General features: G+C 41.9%; 1 protein-coding gene across 6 annotated transcripts in view; it reads left to right on the forward strand.

Annotated features, from left to right (window-relative positions):
• tcf12 (transcription factor 12) overlaps nucleotides 1-22,672 on the forward strand; it is a 283,602-nt gene that overhangs the window by 123,214 nt on the left and 137,716 nt on the right. For all 6 annotated transcript variants that reach the window (XM_048562540.2, XM_048562541.2, XM_048562538.2 and 3 more), the window contains 2 exons: nucleotides 11,731-11,866; nucleotides 21,121-21,173. In XM_048562540.2, coding sequence (XP_048418497.2) covers nucleotides 11,731-11,866; nucleotides 21,121-21,173 — 189 coding nt within the window. The remainder of the gene's footprint in view (nucleotides 1-11,730; nucleotides 11,867-21,120; nucleotides 21,174-22,672) is intronic.

A 22,672-nucleotide genomic window follows, 5' to 3' on the forward strand; every position in this document is an offset into this window, starting at 1 on the left:
CTTAGCTCCAAGCACTAAGTGAGTCCCAGTCAATATATTGGAAGTTGGAATCGCCCATGACAACAACCCTGTTACTTTTAACTTGTTGCCAAAATCTGCCTTCCTCCCTGATCTTCTATCTCCCGCTGGCAGTTCGGAGGCCTATAGTCCATTGTGATTGCACCCTTCCTGTTCCTGACCTCTACCCATATTGCCTGGCTGTTTGAGCCATCCAAGGTGTCCTCCTACAGTACAGTTGTGATAAACTCCTTAACAATTGGTGCAGCTCCCCTACCCCTTTTACATCCCCCTCTATCCCGCCTGAAACTTGTGTATCCGGGAACGTTAAACTGCCAATCCTGTCCCCTCCCTCACCAAGTCTCTGTATTAGCAACAACATCATGGTTCCAAGTACTAATCCAAGCTCGAAGGTCATCTGCCTTACCTATTACACTTCTCGCATTGAAGCAGATGCACTTCAGTTCACCAGCCCCGCTTCGATCAACAACCATATCGTGCCTGGTCTTCCTATGAGTCTTGCTGGCCCTATTCTGTCGCTTCCTTTAGTCAATTCACCTTTGCTTTGTTCCCCACTCCTCTCCTCTCTCCTCCTCCTCCTCTACCTCCCCCCCCCCCCCCCCCCCCCCCCCCCCCCCCCCCCCAGCTAGTTTAAAGTGACACCAGCAAACTTCCCAGCCAGAATATTTGTGTCCCTTCAGCATAAATGGAACCCATTCTTCTTGTACAGGTCCCACCTGTCCTGGAAGAGATCCCAATGGTCCAGATATCTGAAACTCTCCCTCCTACACAATCTGTTTAGCCACATGTTGAGCAGTACTGTTTTCCTATTTCTAGCCTCGCTTGCATGTAGCACAGAGAGGTAACGACCTTGGAAGTTCTGATTTTAACTTTATACCTAACTCACTGAACTGCTGCTGCAGAGCCTCATTACTCATTCTATCTATATCATTAGTACCAATATGTACCACTACCTCTGGCTGTTCACCCTGTCCCTTTAAAATTCTTTGCGCCCTTTCAGACACATCCTGGACCCTGGCACCAGGAAGGCAACATACCATCCTGGAGTCTCTTTTCTGCCCACAGAAGCGCCTCTTTGTACCCCTAACTGTCGAGTCCCCTCTAACTACTGCTGTAGTACTCTTCATCCTTCCGTTCTTAAGAAGACAGCCAGCGTGGTGCTACCAGTGTGGATGCTGCTGCTGTTATCCCTGATTGGTCATACCCCCAAACCCCCAACGGTACGCAAAATGGCATACTTGTTAGAGAAGGGGACAACCACAGGGGATTCCTGCACAGGTTGCCTGCCCCTTCTAGTGGTCACCCATCTATCTGCCTGCGCCTTAGGTGTCACCACATCTCTAAGACTACTGTCTCTGACGCCTTTTGCCATCCTCATGGTCCTCAGTGCATCCAGTTGCCGCTCCATGCAGTCTGTGAGGAGCTGCAATTGGGTGCACTTCATGCAGACGTAGTAGTCTGAGATGTTGGTAGTGTTGTGGATCCCCCACACCTTACAAGTGCAGCATTTAACCCCTCTGACTGTCGTTTCTATCACCAATTAAACTGTTTAAGAAAAAGCCAATTAATGTCACCACGCTGCTGCCGCCTTCTGGGTACTCGCCGCCACTTGAACATGGATGGTAGCTTGCTGCAGTCCACCTTCTGGAAGCAGTAACTGCACTGATGAAAATTTTCCCCACGTCAGCCAATCAGGGGAACCACTCTGCTGCCCTCTTCCAGTCCCTGTGATGAGAGCAATCAAAAATTTGAGGGCCCCTGCAACTTCCTTCCCCATCTCCCACAGTGCCCTGTGATACATCTCATCAAGTGGGACAAGTTTAGTGGGAAATTTGGTTGGCATGGATGAGTTAGACCAAAGGATCTGTTTCTGTACTGTATGGCTCCATAACCATCTCACTACCTTGTCCTGAAGCCTTTACCTATCTCCAAGTGAAGACATGTGAAGTGCTTATTTAACACCTTGCCTATGCTTTCCAACTCTATTTGTAGATTGGTCTCTAATGGGCCCTACTCTTTCCTTGCTTGTCCTTTTCTCCTTGATATACTTATAGAATATCTTAGGATTCTCCCTAATCTTATCTACCGTTGTTTATTCATGCCCCCTCTTTGCTCTCCTGATTGCTTTTTTAAAATCCCCCTGCAATTAAATACTCCCCTAAAGCCTCTGTTGATATGCTCCCTTTGTACCTGCTAAAAGCCTCTCTCTTCCTTCTTATCCAGTCCTGAAAATCCCCAAACATCCAGGATTCTCTGGCCTTGTTGTTCCTACATTTCACCCTAAAGGAAATTTTTTGGCATGTCCTCTCACCAGTTCCATTACAAATGCCCCTTGCAGTTCTGCTGTAGATTTATCCAGAAGTAACTGCTCCCAGTGTGCTTGTGCCAAATCCTGCCTTATTGCCACAAAATCCCAACCCCATCTAAACCCCTTTTTACAAACCATCATTTTCCTTTCCCATTACAAACTTAAAACATATAGTGTTGTGACTGCTAACATTAAAATAATCTCTCACTAGCACCTCAAACACTTGTCTGGCTTTGTTCCCCAAAGTTAGGTCCAACACTCCACTGGGCCTTGTTGGAGGTTGATATAAAAGCTTACCTGAATACATTTCAAGAAATCTGCTCCCTCTAAACCCTTTACACTATGACTATCCCAATTAATGTTGGGGAAACTGAAACGCTCTAAACCCTTTTACTATTTTCATATATTTCAGTGAATTGTCTACGTTTCTTATCCTCTATTGCCTGCTGACTGTTCTGGGGTCTATGGTTTGCTCCTAACAGTGTGACTGCTTCGTTTTTATTCTTAAGCTATACTCGAGAGACTTCATTTGAAGACCCCTCCCATCATCCCTTATTGCAGTAACTGACTCCTTCATTAATAATGCAATGCCATTTTATGAGCTTCAAATCACTCTGTCAAGTGCACTCTATTGCATTCTCATGAACTTTCAATTTCTCACCTGAGATATGCTTATGCCTGCTAAGTGACATTTTGGACCTTTTTAAAATTTGGCCCATTTGCTAGAATCAGAGGCAACTTGAGCCTCCAAGTGTTGTCATTGTATGGAAAGGAAGGCACTTCCTTGATCTGGACAATATCTATAGCAACATTTTGTTTCAAATCCAGAATTGTGAACAACCTTTATATAGCAGACCTCAAACATTCATAAAATGTTGCTTAGATCAGTCAGAGAAAGTGTGGAATTTGACAGTACGGATGGTGTTAATAACCGTTCCGCTGGGGCCCTGCAGCTGGCATTTAGACTTCAATGGGCAGGAAGTTAGACTTATTACCTTTAGTTACTCCTAAATGTTCCTTAATAGCTGTGCATGTGAAATTTTGAAAATGAACTCAGTTATAAAGTCATAAAGTTAGATGGTGCAGATGGTTTCACAAGAATATCTAGTTACTGCAACACTTCACAAAAGTTGAGATGTTTTCAGTTGCTGTAATTTACCTTAATACAAATATCAACTTGATTCTTTTAAAGTGTTCCCGACTTGAAAGTTGTTGGAAGATGCTTTTGTTTGGCTGACTCGCTTTGCAATTGTGAACTATAAACTGAATCTGCCTTTAACGAAGAAAAATTGCACTCTGTGTTAAACATTTTAGTACCACACTCCAGTGTGACTACATTCTAACAAAATCATGTAGGAGTCATATATATTGTCATGTGTCTTCAAAAGACCACTATTTTTCATGTGTCAATAAAACTAAAATTATTGTCACCAGCTTTTGGAATCATCATGAAGAATGATCTGAGGGGCCATTCTCTGCTTTTCACCAAAATAAAATGCATTTATAAGATGCTGATAAAATTTACCTACAAAGAAAAATACTCAATATGGAAGTTGCTTTAAGTACGTGCTCAAGATTAAGGAAAAGATAAGTCTTCAACTGCAATAAGCAGTTGAAGAACATCATTTACCTCCTGAGTGTCAGGTCACAAGACGTGAAGGAGTCTTGTTGGTAGTTATATGCGGGAATATGCATTTATGTTGCTAGATGATGGTACATCTGCAGGAGACATGTTACATAATCCGCACTTGGTGATATTTTGTGAGAAGTCTGAGCTTGGAAGTGCCACAGTGGTTTGGATTTTTTTTGTTAAGATGAATGGAAAATTCACAGAGATTGCGACTTTCATCTCTGTTTCTAGTTATATTCAGATTTTCTTCAATGATGCAAAAATTTTGTTCTACATTTACGTGACTTTTCACCAAATACATGTTTACATTTTCATCAAATACATTGATGTTGGACATGGTCTGGGAGTGCATGTAGAAACTTGATTGCATCCTGTAACTCAATAAATGGAGTCCAAGACTAGATTGCATATGGTTAAGATGAGAGGGGAAGGATTTGAAAGAGACCTAAAGGGCCACATTTTCACACACAACGTGGTGTGTGTACGGAATGAGTTGCCAGAGGAAGTGGTTGAGGCTGGTACAATAACAACATTTAAAAGGCATCTAGATGGGTACATGAATAGGAACGGTTTAGAGGGATATGGGCCAAATGCTGACAATTTGGGGCTAGATTAATTTAGGATATCTAGTCAGCTTGGACGAGTTGGACTGAAGGGTCTGTTTCCATGCTGTACATCTCTATCACATGATGACTCTAAATTGATTCCTCCTACATCTATTATATTTAATATAGAATTTTTAAATAGATGGTGTAAATGTGATCTCAACCAATTGTAATAATAGCATACGGACTCGTGTGCAAAACAGCTGAGGACCTCAGAGTGAGACTTAACATTTGGTCCATGGAGAGTCTCTGGAACAGTGGCTAACATGTCAATGTAGCCTATAACTAGTTGCTAACATGCAATAAACTATATCTTGCTAATTACAAGAGAGTGTTCCAGTTATAAAACAGTGTTTTTCTTTTACCACGCCAGACCAAGTAGATTCACATTTCCTACTCAAAGAGGATGATCAGAGCAAGCTTCATTAAGAGCAGCAGCTCATACTGCATGATGATTTGACATGCCGATACAATACATGGTGGGAAAACGATTTGTAATGAAGTGCTTGAAATACCTGTTTAAAATACAGTACTTCTGGGCAATCATCTGAGTGATATTTATCATTTTTGATGCTAAAATGTTTAGCAGACATTTCACAGGAGCATTATAAACCAATAATGATACCAAGCCACATAAAGAGATATCAGGTAAGGTGACCAAAACCATAGTTGAAGAACTTGGCTTGAGAGGGTCCTTAAAGTAAAAACGAGGTTGAGAGGGTGTTCGAGAGCATGGGGCTAGAACAACAGAAGCTACAATTACCAATAGTACTGCAGATAAAATTGGAGGTTTGAGAGATCCTGGAATTCCAGGAATGCAGATATCTCAGAAGGTTGAGGGGCTGGAAGAGATTATAGTGATAAGGAGGAGTGAGGATTTAAATTCAAGGTATTGCTTGACTGGGAGCTGATGTTGATTAAGAATCACAGGATTGATGTGAGCATGGGGTTTGATTTGAGTTATGACACTGGCAGCAGAATTTTGGATGACCTGTTTTCTAGAGGGTAATTTATTGGGTATGAAATTGTGAGTTCAGTTTTGTAAATCCTTGGTGATTTTGTTGTGTAAGCACAGTAAATTTATGCAGCAGTGCAAGATTCCGTATTGGTTGTTGTTTGGTTTTAGCATTGTTTTCATGTATTGGTGTAAATCATAAACAATACTAAGCTCAAATGTCAGCAATTTTGAATCTGTATATTGTGTTGCCGTGCTTCACTACCCAGTACCCCAGGTTGCTGTTTTATCCTCCAGTGAGCTAGATTAGTCAGATTACTCTGGCGGGATGCAATTGATGGATGACTGTCATTATCTTCTAAAGTCTGCAAGACATTTTAGCGTCAAAGATGATAATTAAAATTTCAAGAAATTGCCTTGAAGCATTGTGATTTTTACAGATGTTTTTGTTGCTCTTTTTTTTCGTTATTTGTGGTGCTGTTATAGAATCAGATATTTGTCAATTTCTTTCTTTGCATTTCTATATTGCCTTGAGCATTTCAACACAAATAAATCAATACTTGGCACATTAGCTGAGACTTGAAACAATGCAGCTTAGTACCAAGAGTTTCATAGAATTTTGTTCAAGAACAGACAGTGGAGAGGATCATAATCGACCTAATTTCTTGTATTTCCTGCTGGTTACTCATTGAAAGTATATTTCCATTAGTACTTACTGGTACTGAACTGCGTTTTTAATCCAGCTCATTACTCAGTACTGGAGTTACTCTCAATTTTGGGAAACTAGCTGTGACTGAAACCTGCCTGTGCTCCTTAAATGTAAATCACCATTAACTCTAGGGTCACGTACTTCTGACATTAAAACATTCCTTGTGTATTAATTTTTCTATGAGCATTGTTCATAAAAGAGAGGGCACTTTGCCATAAGTTATGGAGAGGCAGTAGAGATGAAGGGAGGAGTGCAATTTTCCAGCCCCATTTTTCTCAAGCTGTTTGTGGAGAATGCAGCTGAGTGTGATACTAGCAGCCATAATCTTAGTTCCTCATTCACCAAATATCCCACACAGCTTACCTTCAATTTCTCACAAATATCACAGATTCTACTTGATGACAAAGCTAACATAAATACTACCTCATTAAATATTACGAACTAAATTTATAAATGACTGTATGCCACAGAAATAAACTAATCACCCTAATCATCCCTTAATGCCTGACTTCATTGTCTTTGCTACTCTTGTATTCCTACACAGTGATATAGCAAGGGGTGCAGCATGTGTTTTTTTTAAAATGGGGAGTGCCTGCAGATGACTTTGGTAAACAGTCTTCAGTAGTTCTGGGTCTCGTAGGCTCTAAACTGTAACATCTCAGCATGAGGGACAGCAGTCTGGGCTGACAGTCTACTGCAGGAATATGGGTAAATTCGTGAAGCTTGGAGAATGAATGCTATCTACTTGCGAGAGAGAGAGAGAGACACACAGAGCTCACTGGCACTTTATACTTTGTGGACCCTGCCATACTCATGGGCTGGTGTCATACCAATCTTGGTAATTGATTGCTGAACTGCTGTGAAAGCCTTTTTACACACTGAACCATAGTCATGGTGACAGCAGTATGAGCTTGCAGGGCAATAAACTGAGCTTCCTGCAGCACTGACATGTTGGATTACTGTGACTTATCCTGCTTTGGGAATCGCAACGTTGACCGTCAGGCACTGAATCAAGGATGTCAATTGAGTTGACTACCTGACTACCTCTTCTGTTTTGGAAAAGGTAAGCTTTAAGCTGTGAAGCCAGGTGCCAAATTGGCACTGGATTCTTTCATGCACCTGAACATAGACGGCACCCTCTCTGCCAAGCCTCCCAATGCACCTAAAGTTTTATCATGAATTCTCATCTGTGTTTCTCTGTAGACTGCTGCACTTTGTCTACAGTGAAACCTGTGGGTAGTACTTCCTTTCTCTTTGTCCTGACTGGAGCACAGTAATGCTTAATGACTGGATTTGTGCAGATCTTTAATGCTTTCTCTGAAATATGGACAGTTCCGTATTTGAACTGCAAGTGAGTTCGCCATCATGTTCCTGCATTGCATGACCAACGTGCACCTTTTGGGTGTCTAAAAGGAGAAAGAAAAGCACAAAAGAAATCCAAGGGCCCAAACATACCTTCCAGATGAAGCAATACTTCAACTGCACTTCCAAGAATCTCATCTACTGCATTCGCTGCTCACAATGTGGTCTCCTCTACATCGGGGAAATGAAGCGTAGACTTGGTGACCGCTTCACAGAGCATTTACGTTCTGCTCGCAGAAAAGACCCTGAACTACCTGTTGCTTGCTACTTCAATGTACTACCTTGCTCCCTGGCCAACATCTCTGTCTCCGGCTTGCTACAGTGTTCCAGTGAAGCCCAGTGCCGCTTGGGGACCCTCTAGCCCTCTGGACTCAATGTTGAGTTCAATCATTTTAGGGCCTAAAATCTCCCATGTCCCAGCCCCCCCACCCTTCATACCAGGCCTTATAACCTCATAGCCTGCCACTTCACACCCCCAGTTGTTTGTCACTCATAATCCCCTTTAACAACTATTCATCCTCCCAGCCTGATCGTTAGCAACTCCTTTGTCTGCCCAATTGTCTTTTTCTCTCTTTGGGCTCTATCCTATCGTTTATTCCGTACCCCACCCACCTCCAGATTTTCTGCATACAAACTGATGTTTTCCCAGCCACCATCAGTTCCAATGAACTACCATTCTTTGAAACTCAAGAGAATTCACAACCAGTTTCCTCAATCTCTTTTCATAAAACAATCTTGCCATCTCCAGGATTAATCTGACAACCTCTGTAGTATTGCCTCAACGCCAAGTATATCTTTACTTATATAATATGACCAAAATTGCATAGAACATTCCAATTGAAGTCTCATCATTGCTTTGGTACTCAAGTCTCTGTGTAATAAATGTCAGCACATTTATGTTTTTCTAAATGTTTGCTGTACCAACATGCTGGTTTTAATGATTCAAGAACAAAGATACCTGGTAGTTCATTGGATTGAAGCCTAGAAAATTCTTAATGAGCGTGACAGGATAGACATAGACTGGATATTTCCCCTCTCAAGTAACTCTGCAACTAGCGACCTAATCTTAGGATAAGCAGCAGGCCATTTAAGACCGTAGTGAGGTGGAATTTCTTCACTCAGTGGGTGGTGAATCTTTGGAATTTTCCAAGCATGAAGGCAGTCAGGGTCAATCAATAAGCAGGTTCAAGGTAGAAATTGATAGGTTTGTGTAAACTTGAATTCAGGGACTTAAAGCTAGTACCAGGGGAGATGCTCAGATCTGGAAGAGCAAGGAGATGCCGTTTGCTGAATGGCCTAGATGTTCCTATAGACATAGGTGGTGATGAGTGGGATAAAATAAGTGCTGAAGTTTACTCCATTTACAGCTTGTAATTTTGGAGAGGAAGGAAAGGTCATTGGAATTGCAGAGTAAAATTGCCTATGAAACTACCATATTCTTAATCTAATTACCTGTGACCATGGCCTCATCTACGGCAACCCCATTACTAGCCAGTATTGCTTCCTCTGTGGGGCTTTGGAAGTGCAGGTGAGCCTGACGACCTTTGGTCAACACCAGCCTCTGGTTGTACACCATATTGCTCTGTGTGAAAGAAAAGAAGTGTGCCAATAAGTTTCACTGTTTAGGTGGTGTGATTTTAATGGTTGAATATGTGTGCAACCTCGGGACTGTTTGTATGAAGCTTGCTGCAGTGCTTAGTGTTTGAGGGAGAGCTGAAGTTCATGAATACTGGTCAAGAGCTCTGGTTGATAACAGATTTTTGGTTGATGAGTCGTGATTTTGAGCAGCATCTGAGAATACTGGTACAGTTAGTTGGGTACAGCATTTAAATATATTGACTGATTTGAAAAAGAAAGATACATGCTGCCAAAGTTTTCCATTTGGACACACCAGGATAGAAAAGCTTTGACAGCATATTTCTTTCCTTCAGCACCGCTCAAGCTGTGTAGTACAAAGTAAATATTTACTGACCTTGACCACCAGTGTGAGGCTGTCAAAACATTGTATCCAGGCCCGTGGGAGTGACTTTCAGTTGTGAGGTCGAACTTTAAGACGGCTAAAAAGTCACAGTAGTGATTCCATTCTGATTCATCTTGCCAGTGAGTACTAAATTTAAGCAGACATGCTTCAAATGAGCAGGTGTGCACCCAGCATTGCAAAATAAGCAGATGTAGATTAATTGAAAATTGTGATCCCCATTTCTGTTTTGAGAGCTGTCCAATTTAGTTCCCTTAATGGCTAAATAATTTAAATCTGTATAATATTGCAAGGATCTGTCTTCAAGGTCTGTAATGAAGAAAAACCAAATTGCTTAAATTACTGAAGAGGATTTCATTTTTTATTATTTATTGTTGAATACAAATCATTATCAAAGTTAAACATGAATTAATTGATAAACCATGGACAGAATGAACTATAAATACACATGGAATGGCGGATACAACAAAGCGATCCAGTGGAGCTGCCAGGCAGTCACACAACCATAAGGCATGAACTTTGTCTCATAGTTCTTTCAAAGTTACATCTTTTCTCGGCTGAATTTCAGCTCCATTGCTTCAGGCTTTAACAAAACAGGCTTCCACCTGTGAAATCCTCTAATAATGGGTCGATTCTTTCCAGATTCTCCTTAACTCCATTCCTTTGCGCTTCTACTAGAGCGGCCTATGCCTTTGACAATATGGCCAATTCTGTGCATTCAGTCACTCAAAGGTGAATGAAACTAAAGCAACAGTCTTTGTGAAAAAAAGAGTGCTCTTTGACAGCTTGACAATCCATCTGCATGATTATACTTTTTGACTGCCTTCACGCTCCTTTTTGTCCTTGACTGCTGTACAGATTTGTGATTTCCTTTGGCATTGCTTCCAGGTTAAGATTCAATCCGGGTCATGAGGATCAGTCTTCTTTAAGACCTCAAAATATAATTGATCCCATTATAAATGATTCCAACAACAAACAAAAATTATTTGTTTTTTTAAATATAACTACAAATTCCTAAAGCATTTCAAAACAATTGTTCTTTTCCTTACTGATTCCAGGTCAAAATCCATCAAAATATTTTGAACCATAATGTATTTTTCATACTGTGTACAAGTTATTTTGATCTTAAACTGACTTTATTGTGAATTATGGCCCTGATTAATCAAATTGACAGTAAAAATATAATTAGCCATTGGCTAAATAATCTAATGACTGTACCTGAGAGCCAGATGCTAATTAAAACTTTGTTTTTCATCTACTTATTGCAGTAGATTCAGTATAATGTGTCCAAATATCTCATGAACATGTCGTTAATGTTTTAGTGGTTTGGACTTGTGGGTTGAGGCGAACAATAAGCCATGTTTGAATTAAATCTTGTCTCTATTACTTTAAAAGTCGTGCATTTATTCAGTAGCTAAAAAGGGTACCCAGTTGTCAGTGCTGAATAAAAACCAAAAGAACTGCAGATTCTGGGAATCAGAAAGTAAAACAGAAATTGCTGGAAAAGCTCAGGAGGTCTGGCAGCATCTGAGGAGGGAATTCAAAGTTAACATTTCAGGTTCAGTGACATTTTTTTCAGAACTGTGGGTGCTGAAGATTTTCTCTTATGCACTTGCTCAAAAAGAGATTATAGCCTGTTTAGGATAAAGGATTTCTGATTGTATTTAGTTAGATTCTCGTTGTGTGTGTCACCTTACTAAGGTTGCTTCAAGCCGTTTAACATGACTGGTTCACGTTTTTACATTGTGTAAAATCTATTGCTGAACCCGTTAACAACATTGAAGAAAACTTACTACTTATTGCCTTACATTTTGACCTTGGATTGACATTGCAGGGCTTTCATCTTCAAATCAAGTAAGAAAAACACTGTATGAGAGCTGTCACCTAAGTTTGGGCATTCTTGTACACTTTCAGTTTGCTGTATTGCTCAGATTTTTGTGTACCAAGCTGAGCACGAATAATTCATACTTTATCTAGTTAATACAAAGTTGCAGTTATCACACTTGAAGGTAAAGCTAATATTTATGAATCTTGACCTCAGAAATAATTTTAGTTCCGTTTACAGGAAAGGCACAAGGTGAAACCTGTTTGAAAATAGAGTGCTGTTGCTTATGTTAGGGAAGAGGCCATACGGAATTAATTGTTATTTTTGCATGATTTTACAGGCCAACATTCTTCGATCAGATGTGGAAATAAGCAGTCCTGGACCTATACCGTCTTCAGGGAAGTCTGGAGCAGTGTACTATCCTTTTACGGCTACAAATCCACGGAGGAGACCTCTTCATGACACACCAACTCTAGGTTTGTGTTTACATTCGTTGTTTGTGAACCACTTAAAATCTCAGAGAATATAGAGCATCCTTGAATGAAATGAGACCAGGAATAACTAGGTTATCATCTTAAAGCGGCATTGGTGGGAGGATAGAATAACCCAAATGTTCAGTTGTCTGCTTCATTTCCTGGCCTAGATAATAAAGTTTGAAGCTGGATGAACACAGCAGGCCAAGCAGCATCTCCGGAGCACAAAAGCTGACGTTTCGGGCCTAGGGCCTTCATCAGAGAGGGGGATGGGGAGAGGATTCTGGAATAAATAGGGAGAGAGGGGGAAGCGGACCGAAGATGGAGAGAAAAGAAGATAGGTGGAGCGGAGAGTATAGGTGGGGAGGTAGGAAGGGGATAGGTCAGTCCAGGGAAGACAGACAGGTCAAGGAGGTGGGATGAGGTTAGTAGGTAGGAAATGGAGGTGCGGCTTGAGGTGGGAGGAGGGATGGGTGAGAGGAAGAACAGGTTAGGGAGGCAGACACAGGCTGGGCTGGTTTTGGGATGCAGTCAGGGGAGGGGTTGAGCTGGGCTGGTTGTGGGATGCAGTGGAATATGCGTTGCTGTTCCTGCAACCTTCGGGTGGCATCATTGTGGCACTGCAGGAGGCCCATGATGGATGTGTCATCTTAAGACTGGGAGGGGGAGTTAAAATGGTTCGCGACTGGGAGATGCAGTTGTATATTGCGAACTGAGCGGAGGTGTTCTGCAAAGCGGTCCCCAAGCCTCCGCTTGGTTTCCCCAATGTAGAGGAAGCCACACTGGGTACAATGGATACAGAATACCACATTGGCAGATGTGCAGGTGAACCTTGGCTGAATATGGAAAGTCATCTTGGGGCCTAGGATAGGGGTGAGGGAGGTGGTGTGGGGGCAAGTGTAGCACTTCCTGCGGTTGCAGGGGAAGGTGCCGGCTGTGGTGGGGTTGGAGGGCAGTGTGGAGCAAACAAGGGAGTCACGGAGAGAGCGGTCTCTCCGAAAGGCAGTCAAGGGTGGGGATGGAAAAATGCCTTGGGTGGTGGGGTTGGATTGTAGATGGCGGAAGTGTCGGAGGATGATGTGTTGTATCCAGAGGTTGGTGGGGTGGTGTGTGAGAACGAGGGGGATCCTCTTTGGGCGGTAGTGGCGGGGGTGGGGTGGGGTGTGATGGATGTGTTGCGGAAGAGGCCCCAAACCCCACCTCTTCCTCCGTTACATTGATGACTGTATTGGCGCCGCCTCTTGCTCCCCAGAGGAGCTCGAACAGTTCATCCACTTCACCAACACCTTCCACCCCAACCTCAAGTTCACCTGGGCCATCTCCAACACATCCCTCACCTTCCTGGACCTCTCGGTCTCCATCTCTGGGAACCAGCTAGAGACTGATGTGCATTTCAAGCCCACCGACTCCCACAGCTACCTAGAATACACCTCCTCCCACCCACCCTCCTGCTAAAATTCCATCCCCTATTCCCAATTCCTCCGCCTCCGCCGCATCTGCTCCCAGGATGAGGCATTCCAGTCCCGCACATCCCAGATGTCCAAGTTCTTCAAGGACCACAACATTCCCCCCACAGTGGTCGAGAACGCCCTTGACCGCATTTCCCGCAAGACATCCCTCACACCCTGCCCCCGCCACTACTGCCCCAAGAGGATCCCCCTTGTTTTCACACACCACCCCACCAACCTCCGGATACAACGCATCATCCTCCGACACTTCCGCCATCTACAATCCAACCCCACCACCCAAGACATTTTTCCATCCCCACCCTTGTCTGCCTTTCAGAGAGACCACTCTCTCCATGACTCCCTTGTTTGCTCCACACTGCCCTCCAACCCCACCACAGCCGGCACCTTCCCCTGCAACCGCAGGAATTGCTACACTTGCCCCCACACCTCCTCCCTCACCCCTATCCCAGGCCCCAAGGTGACTTTGGCAGATGTGCAGGTGAACCTCTGCTGAATATGCAATGTGGTATGCTGTATCCATTGTACCCGGTGTGGCTTCCGCTACATTGGGGAAACCATGCGGAGGCTTGGGGACCGCTTTGCAGAACACCTCCGCTCGGTTCGCAATAAACAACTGCACCTCCCAATCGCGAACCATTTCAACTCCCCCTCCCATTCCTTCGATGACATGTCCATCATGGGCCTCCTGCAGTGCCACAATGATGCCACCCGAAGGTTGCAGGAACAGCAACTCATATTCCGCTTGGGAACCCTGCAGCCCAATAGTATCAATGTGGACTTCACCAGCTTCAAAATCTTCCCTCCCCCCACTGCATCCCAAAACCGGCCCAGCCTGTGTCTGCCTCCCTAACCTGTTCTTCCTCTCACCCATCCCTTCCTCCCACCTCAAGCCGCACCTCCATTTCCTACCTACTAACCTCGTCCCACCTCCTTGACCGTCTTCCCTGGACTGACTTATCCCCTCCATACCTCCCCACCTATACTCTCCTCTCCACCTATCTTCTTTTCTCTCCATCTTCGGTCTGCCTCCCCCTCTCTCCCTATTTATTCCAGAATCCTCTCTCCATCCCCCTCTCTGATGAAGGGTCTAGGCTCGAAACGTCAGCTTTTGTGCTCCTGAGATGCTGCTTGGCCTGCTGTGTTCATCCAGCTTCACACTTCATTATCTTGGATTCTCCAGCATCCGCAGTTCCCATTATCTCTCATTTCCTGGCCTGTCCTTTTTCTCAGTATCCAAACAATTTTTTTGAAAAAAAACATTTTGCCCATGATGTTGCTTCTTGGAACTCATACGTCTGTAAATTTTAAAAATAAAACTCAAGGATTATAATCATTTAAAGAACCATATCTGGGCCTGAAATGTTAACTCTGCTTTCTCCCTACAGATGCTGCCAGACCTACCAAGTTTCACTTGCAATTTCTCTTTTTTGTTTTGGATTTCCAGCATCCCCAATTCTTTGTTTCGTTGTTGTTATAATCTTTGTTTCATTTTCCAGTTCATCTGTGCGTGAAAATAATTACAGTTAATTTGGTATGGCGAGGGGTTGGGGCGGTTAGACTAATATGTTCAAATTAAAGCTGGAGAGAGTGTGGTGAGAAATGTAGATAAAAGGTTGAAACCTTGGCAATTTAAGCAAAACCAAATGAACTGCAGATTCAAATTCAACTTGGTAACTATGACATAGTTACTTCAACCGTAACAGAACTGCAAGATGGCTTGTGACTGGCAGCTGATATAGCAGTTTATCAAGGCTGCAAGGAAGACAGGGAAATAGTAGAGGGCAGGGGTTAAGAATGATATTATATTATTTACAAGAGTAGATTTCTTGAGAGGTTAGCATGTAGTCAATGTATGATTTTAGGGCAATTTTAACATTCATATTGATTGGAATAATTAGATTAGCATATATTAGGAAAGTAGTGAGCTTCTGGAGTGTTTGGGTAGTTTCCTGAAAGTCTATGTCCTTGAATCAACAGTGGGCAGATTATATTAAATATAGTAGTTAGTAACAAGTCAGGTTTCAGGGATCATTATATAATATATAAGTGATCATTACATAATCAATTTCCATGTAATGTTAGAAGACAAGAAGTGTAAAGCAACTGTTGAGGTTTGAGGTGTGGTTAAGATTGCCCACAGTAATCTTGACAAATCTGCTGATTTGGTAAACGAATGTAGAGATATTCAAAATTTTACTTAATATGATACAGGACTAGTTTGAAGTCTTTTTTTCCTCTCTGATGGTCATGATTCTTTGAAAACTCTTTTCCAAAAAAAGGCAAAGGGCACTGAGTCTTTGAATATTTTTTTAAGGACGGTATTAAAAGAAACTTGCAAGAGATGTCAAAATTAACATTTTTTTTTACAATTACATCAGTTAACAGAATGATCAGGAGCAATGTGGAGCATTTGAAAACTTTCAATGGTGACATTGTCAATGATTGAAATGGTGGAAATGATGTGTTGCTTAGTCGTTTTGTGTCAGTATTTACGGTAGAGTATGAAGTCGGTTTGCTAGGAATCTGCAGGAAACTAACACTTAAGCAAGAAAGAGACTTATCAAAATTAGACAAAGCAATTTGAAGACATTGACAAAAATAATTTCATGTAGTGTGACAGATCTGGAGACTCAGATGATTTCCATCACACAGATTTAAAGAATGTAGTTATAACTTTATAGAAGCTCTAATTTTAATCTTTTGAACTCTCATTGAAAATTTATACACCATTCAGGCCTTTTAAGAAAGATGTGAGTGGGTAAACCAAAAAATTGACTAGCTAGCTTTACATATAATTTTGAGAAATTGTAATAATGTTTAGCTAAGGTTAGGGTGATTAAACACCTTGAAGATGTTTGGCTCCTGAGAGAAAGCCAGAATGGATTTCCATAGGGTAGGTCATGTGTGAGGAAATTGGTTGAATTTTGCTTTGAAGAGGTGACTGAAGTAGTTGACAGAGGAATGTCTGTACATGTTAATTGCAGAAAATCGTCACTTAAAAGTTGTGATTGTGTTCCTGAAAATCATGACTTTAAGTGTAACCATTTTAAATGAAGCATTAATTTCCAAGGAATTAATGTTGAAACGAGAATTTTGTGCCATTGGACCATCCTTAGCCAGGAAAAAAAGGTCAGTGAAAGATACCTGTATTCCCAATCAAATGTGGTGCTTTAAATGGGAGATTTTTTACAATGGTGACTGAAATAATTATTAAGATAAGATTTCCTTAAATATTTTTAAATAATGTTCTACTTCGAGACCTTCCTAGAGGGAACCTCAAAGAGTGGAAGGCAGAGTGCCACAACTTGGCGTCTGCTCTGGGACACCTTTGCCACTGACCTCTAGCCTGCCTCCGGGGCTTTGCTGGTTCCTGATCACTCATTCTCTGCATGGCAGTGTCTTCTTGAGAGCCAGTGAAGCCCCTTCTTGCTTACTGTTGCCATATCAAAGGTCCGTTTGGCAAGGTTGCCCTCTTGGCTATCTGTGGGCCCTTTGCCTTCCTTTCCCTGGCTGGTGGGATGTTGCTTGGTGCTATGCTTGGTAGCTTTTTCTAGCATCCCACCCACCTCGCTGTCTGGGGTGATGGCTTTTTTATTACTATTCATTTATGAGATATCGGTGTTGTTGGCTCGTCAGCATTTCTTGCCCATCCCTAGTAGCTCTTGAAAAGGAGGTGGTGACTTGCCTTCTTGAACTGCTATAGTCCACCTGCTATAGAGTGGTGCACAATGCTTTTAGGGAGGGAATTCCAGGATTTTGACCGAGGGACAGTGAAGTTGATTTCAAGTCAGGATGATGAGTGGCTTGGAGGCGACCCTGGAGGAGGTGGTGTCCCATATGTCTGCTGTCCTTATCCTTCCAGATGGAGAGATAGTGGGTTTGGAGGGTGCTGTCTGACGATCTTTGGTGAATTTCTGCAGTACATCTTGTACATAGTACATACTACTGCGACTGAGTGTCAGTGGTGGAGGGAGTGGATGGATGCTTGTGGATGTAGTTCCAATCAATGGGCTGCTTTTTCCTGGATGGTGTGAAGCTTCTTGAATATTGTTGGGGCTGCACTCATCCAGGCAAGTGGGACGTATTCCATCATACTCCTGGCTTGTGCCTTCTAGATGGTGGATATGCTTTGAAGATTCTGGAAATGAGTTACTCCCCACAGTATTCCTTGCTTCTGGCCTGCACTTATAGCCATTGTGTTTTTTTGGTGAGGGCAATGGAGTTTCTGCTCAATAATAAACCCCACGATCTAGATAGTGGGGGCTTCAGTGATTGTAACACCATTGAATGTCAAAGAGTAGTGGTTTGATTGTCTCTTATTGGTGATGGCCATAGCCTGGCATTTATGTGGTGCAAATGTCATTTGCCACTTGCCAGCCCAAGCCTGGATATTGTCCAAATCTTGTTGCCTTTGGATACAGACTGTTTCAGTATCTGAGGACTCATGAAAGGTGCTGAACATTGTGCAATTACTGGTGAACATCCGTACTTCTGACCTTATGATGAAAGGCAGATCATTGATGAAGCAGTTGAAAATGGTTGGGCCGAAGACACTATCCTGACGAGCTCCTGCAGGGATACCCTAGGGTTGAGACGTTTGACCTCCAACAACCGTGACAGTCTTTCTCTTTATCAGGTATGACTTTAATCACTGGAGAATTTGCCCACTGATACCCATTGTTTCCAGCTTTGCTAGGGCTCCTTGATGCCACACTTGGTCGAATGTAGCCTTGTTATCAAGGGCTGTCACTTTTACCTCACCTTTGGAATTTACCCTTATGTCCATGTTTGAATCGAGGCTGTAATGAGGTCAGGAGCTGAGTGGACCTAGTGGAACCCAAACTGAGCGTCAGTGAGCAGGTTATTGCTGAGCAGGTGCTGCTTGACAGCAGTTTTGACGACATCTGTCATCACTTTACTGACAATTGAGAATAGACAAATCGGATGGTAGTTGGCTGGGTTGGATTTGTCCTGCTTTTTGTGCACAGGAGATACTTGGGCAATTTTATGCATTATTGGTTAGATACCAGTGTTGTAATTGTACTGGAAGAGCATGGCCAGGGGAGCAGCAAGCACTGGAGCGCAAGCCTTCAATACTATTGTTGGAATGTTGTCAGGGCCCGTAGCCTTTGCAGTATCCACTGTCTCCAACCATTTCTTGATATCACGTGGAGTGAATCGAATTGGCTGAAGACTGGTATCTGTAATCCTGGGGGCACTGGAGGAGGCCGAGATGGATTATCCACTTGACACTTCTGGCTGAAGATTGCTGAGAATGCTTCAGCCTTAGCTTTTGCACTGATGTGCTGGGGTCTTCCTTTGTTGAGAACGGGGATATTTGTGGAGCCTCCTCCTCCAGTGAGTTGTTTAATTGTCCACCGCCATTCATGACTGGATGTGGCAGAGCTTAGATCTGATCTTTTGGTTGTGGGATTGCTTAGCTCTGTCTGTCACTTGCTGCTTTCACTGTTTGGCGTGCAAGTAGTTCTGTTTGCTGGTTTCACCTGGTTGATGCCTCATCTTCAGGTATGCCTAGTTCTGCTCCTGGCACGCACTCCTGCACTCTTCATTAAACCAGGGTTGATCCTGTGACTTGATGGTAATGGTTTAGTGGGGGATATACCAGGCCATGAGGTTACTGATTGTGCTGGAGTCTAATTCTGGAGTGGGGAGGGCTCACACAGTGGATTGTGGCTCGAGGTTGATGTGACAGTGAATGGGAAATGCTGGATTTTGTCTAGGTTGTGGGTACTTGGTCATGGCTGCTGTGGTCCACCGGTGTTGGCGAGGGGTCGCACAGAAGCAGTGCCAATTAGGTAAAGTACTCAGCTTGGAGTGCTATAATAAAAACATTAAAACCAACCTCTCAACACTTTGAGGTGTTTTCGATCCCGATAACTTCCTGACATCTCGGTCAAATAGTGCTAAATGTGATAACATTAAATGCAGAATTTGGACTTGCAGCAGGCTGGATAAAATTCCTCGTAAGAGACTGAACTGCAGGTGAAGCTCAAAAAATTACAGGCAACTTTTTGACATGGTTAGAAATTTGACAGGAAATTGAATAGAGACCTCGAATTGGATGCTGTAATTGACAGCATATAACAAATGGTGTCTCAAAAAATTGTGTATTGTGGCCTCAACTGTTTATTATCAACTTGAATTGGAAGCATAAAATTAAGGAGATAATAATAGACTGACTGAATGGGAAAACTTTGACAATGGATATCAAATTGTACAACTATTGCTGCCTGGTCATTTACATGTGTATCCAAAAAGAATAATTTTTGCAGGCTAGTTTACAAATTATATGAATCATAACAGAGGAGGTACAAAGAAATTTGAGGCTCCAGGTGTAGTAATTTAATTAAATATATGAACAAACAAAGAAATTAATAGCATGCTGAGGTAAAATTAGGAGACACTTGGCAATGCGCAATGTTGTCGAAGTTTGGAAGTCCTTTCCAGAAATGACAATTGGCGCTTGATGAATTGCTAACTTTAAATCTGAAAATGATGAAAATCTTTTATCTCAAGATGCTTAATTGTTGTGGTGATATGGAGTTAGGTCACAGAACAGCCATGATCTTGTTGAATGTCAGAACATGGGTTACACTTGTTTTTAAATTTTCATAATATTTATATACATGTAATGTGTGAACTTTGTCAGACAATCTAGGAGAGCTTCTAATACATACGTTGAATGCAGCAGAAAATGTTGCAGGAAAGAAAAATTGATTGCTTCAGATGTTCATTGAAAGGAAGCCTTTTACCCTGCATAAACTTAGTCTGATATTCTTTGCACTTTCTTTTCACTAAGTTGTGCTGGAGCAAAGATAGGCTGGGATTGGGAAGTACTATGACAATAAAGCGAAATCAAATTTGACTGAGAGCACATTGTTGTTGAGTTTAAACCATTATTCACTTGTGTTATACATTCGGAAGTGGCTTGTTTCATCATGAAAGGTAAACTTAACCAAAAAGAAGGGGAGAGCACCCTTGATAATGGTGACGTGGCTCATGTGCTGACTGCCATGTTCAGAGGCAACGGAGGGTGATTTAAACCTTTCTAATAAGGTGGAACCTCAATGCTTCCTGCAAACAGACCATACCACTCCCTTTAAAATGTTGGACTAATTGCAATAATTTAATAGCCCGTTCCCTTACCATCACACCTGCTCCAACCTTTGAACCCATTCACATTATCTGACATTGCAACTATTGCTGTAAAGTATAGCTACTGAATTCACCAACACCTTTGTGTAGACCACCTCGTGTCGGTTCTGCCTCTTTTGTTCTGGACTGCTGCTGTTAGCAGCTGAACCCTTTATTCCACAAACAGTGTTTCATGTCGATTCTCAGCACCTCCTGTGTTTTCAACTTCTAACCTGATGTAAGTAGCCCTTTTGGTTGCTTGTTTTTTTCTTTCCAACTTGCAAACTTGCTGCATATTTTGTTCTTAATCAAGGTCCCTCCTCATGATTGCACAATTCTGACACCTTGCTCCATAGTTTTCTACATCTGACATTTAGAGATGTTCACTTTTCTTCTCTGTCTCAGCCCTTCCAAACTTTTTTAATTTGTTTAATGTAATTTCTCATGTCTCAATTAAGTGTCATGGAATGGTTTTCTATGTTAAAGATACTCTATAAATGTGAATTCTTGCCTATAACAATGGCCTCACAGAATCAAACTGCTGTTAGTATTATATTTTTTATGAGAAATAAATGATTTCCATTTTTATTTCCAAGTAATATGTAGTCACAATCTATATTTCACTGTTTGCAGATCCCACACAGACAAAGAAAGTAAGAAAGGTGCCTCCTGGTTTGCCTTCATCTGTGAGTATAGTTTTCTGTTGGGATGTGGTGTGAGCTATAATTTGTCTTTCTTCTAATGAAATGTTTTTGTGCTTTTTATACTGTGAACATGACAACAAAAGATAGTAATGAAATAACTTGAAATATTTAAATTGATAGCAAATGTCGAGTTGCTAGATTTAGTAATGATGATATGTGGCTTATTTGTACAATCTCGCCCCTTGTTCCAGCCATTGAGTCCCCTCTTGGGATTGTAACGAGGACAGAAGCTGTCAAAGAAGATCGCCTGTACAGGTCTTTTGATGTTTAATTAGTCATTATGTTGCTGAACAGGAGGACAGACAGAGATTAATAGCCTAGAATCTTAGAAATTTACATTTGTAATAATCCCAGTGGAGCTGAAGACATTAAGATTCTGAGGACATGTACAACTCAGATTGCCTCAGTAGGCTGAGATTATTAATATGCATAAATCACCAAGTCAGATGTTCATTGTGAAGCCCTGGTGGATTTTAAAGCCTTCATTAAGCTTTCCTAACTTCAGGCTTACATCAGAAAAGCTTTCAAGCAACTCGTTTGTTGATCCCTCTTTGCTCTGAAATTTATCCTTTGAGAATAAAATGCTTTGATGAATAAAGGTTGGTAGGGTTTGGTAAAAATCATTAATAGCTCTGATAATGTATTGCTTTCAGGTTGTTCCATTGCATTAAATACCCTTTATTCTATAAAACAACAAAGTAGTAAATGACTATTGAAAATTTCGTATGAAGTAAAATATCTCTTGGTGCCAGTAGAAGCTTAGTTGTTCATGAAATAAACATGAGACAAAGAGAAAGCAGTGCTGCCTTGCAGGAAGTATCTCTTTATTTTGCAAGCAGTTATAAGGTTCTATTTGTCAGCACTTCACTTAAGGTATGAACGCAGGTGTACTTTGATGAGTATATGTTGAAGAGACAAGTTGAAGCATGGTGTGTAACAGAATCGGAATGAAATGACGACCTTTTTCTTCTTCTGCAGGGACTGAATTTTCATAAGATATATAGCAAGAGCTGTTTTCTGTAAACTACAAAGCCTGACGCTGGAAATTTTTATGACCTTCGTTCCAGATGGGACTGTGGTACTTAGTGTAGCCATGGGCAGCTGTGTATAAAACCTGCAGACTACCTGGAAGCTCTGCGTGCAGCTGCAGAGTCTTTTAAAAGGCATGCTTGCATAAGCATTTGGCCCACTAGAGGCTGAATAGCTACTTGATAAACAGAACAGACACAGAGCTTTAAATCACTATTCCCTAGGCCACGAAAATTTGCATTCCCTAAAAATAGTTAGCAATTTACATTTTATTTATTACAGTTCAGTGATGTAATTGATCACAAAACATTTGATGGAAAATATTGGTATAGTTTAACCAGAAAATGTGGAACTAAGTATGTTAACTTTTATAATTTGTTAATGGCCTCTGTCAAAAATCACACGACACCAGGTATACTCCAACAGGTTTAATTGAACACGCAAACCTTTGC

The sequence above is a fragment of the Stegostoma tigrinum genome, chromosome 33 (genome assembly GCF_030684315.1).
Source record: "Stegostoma tigrinum isolate sSteTig4 chromosome 33, sSteTig4.hap1, whole genome shotgun sequence".
Lineage (NCBI taxonomy): Eukaryota > Metazoa > Chordata > Chondrichthyes > Orectolobiformes > Stegostomatidae > Stegostoma > Stegostoma tigrinum.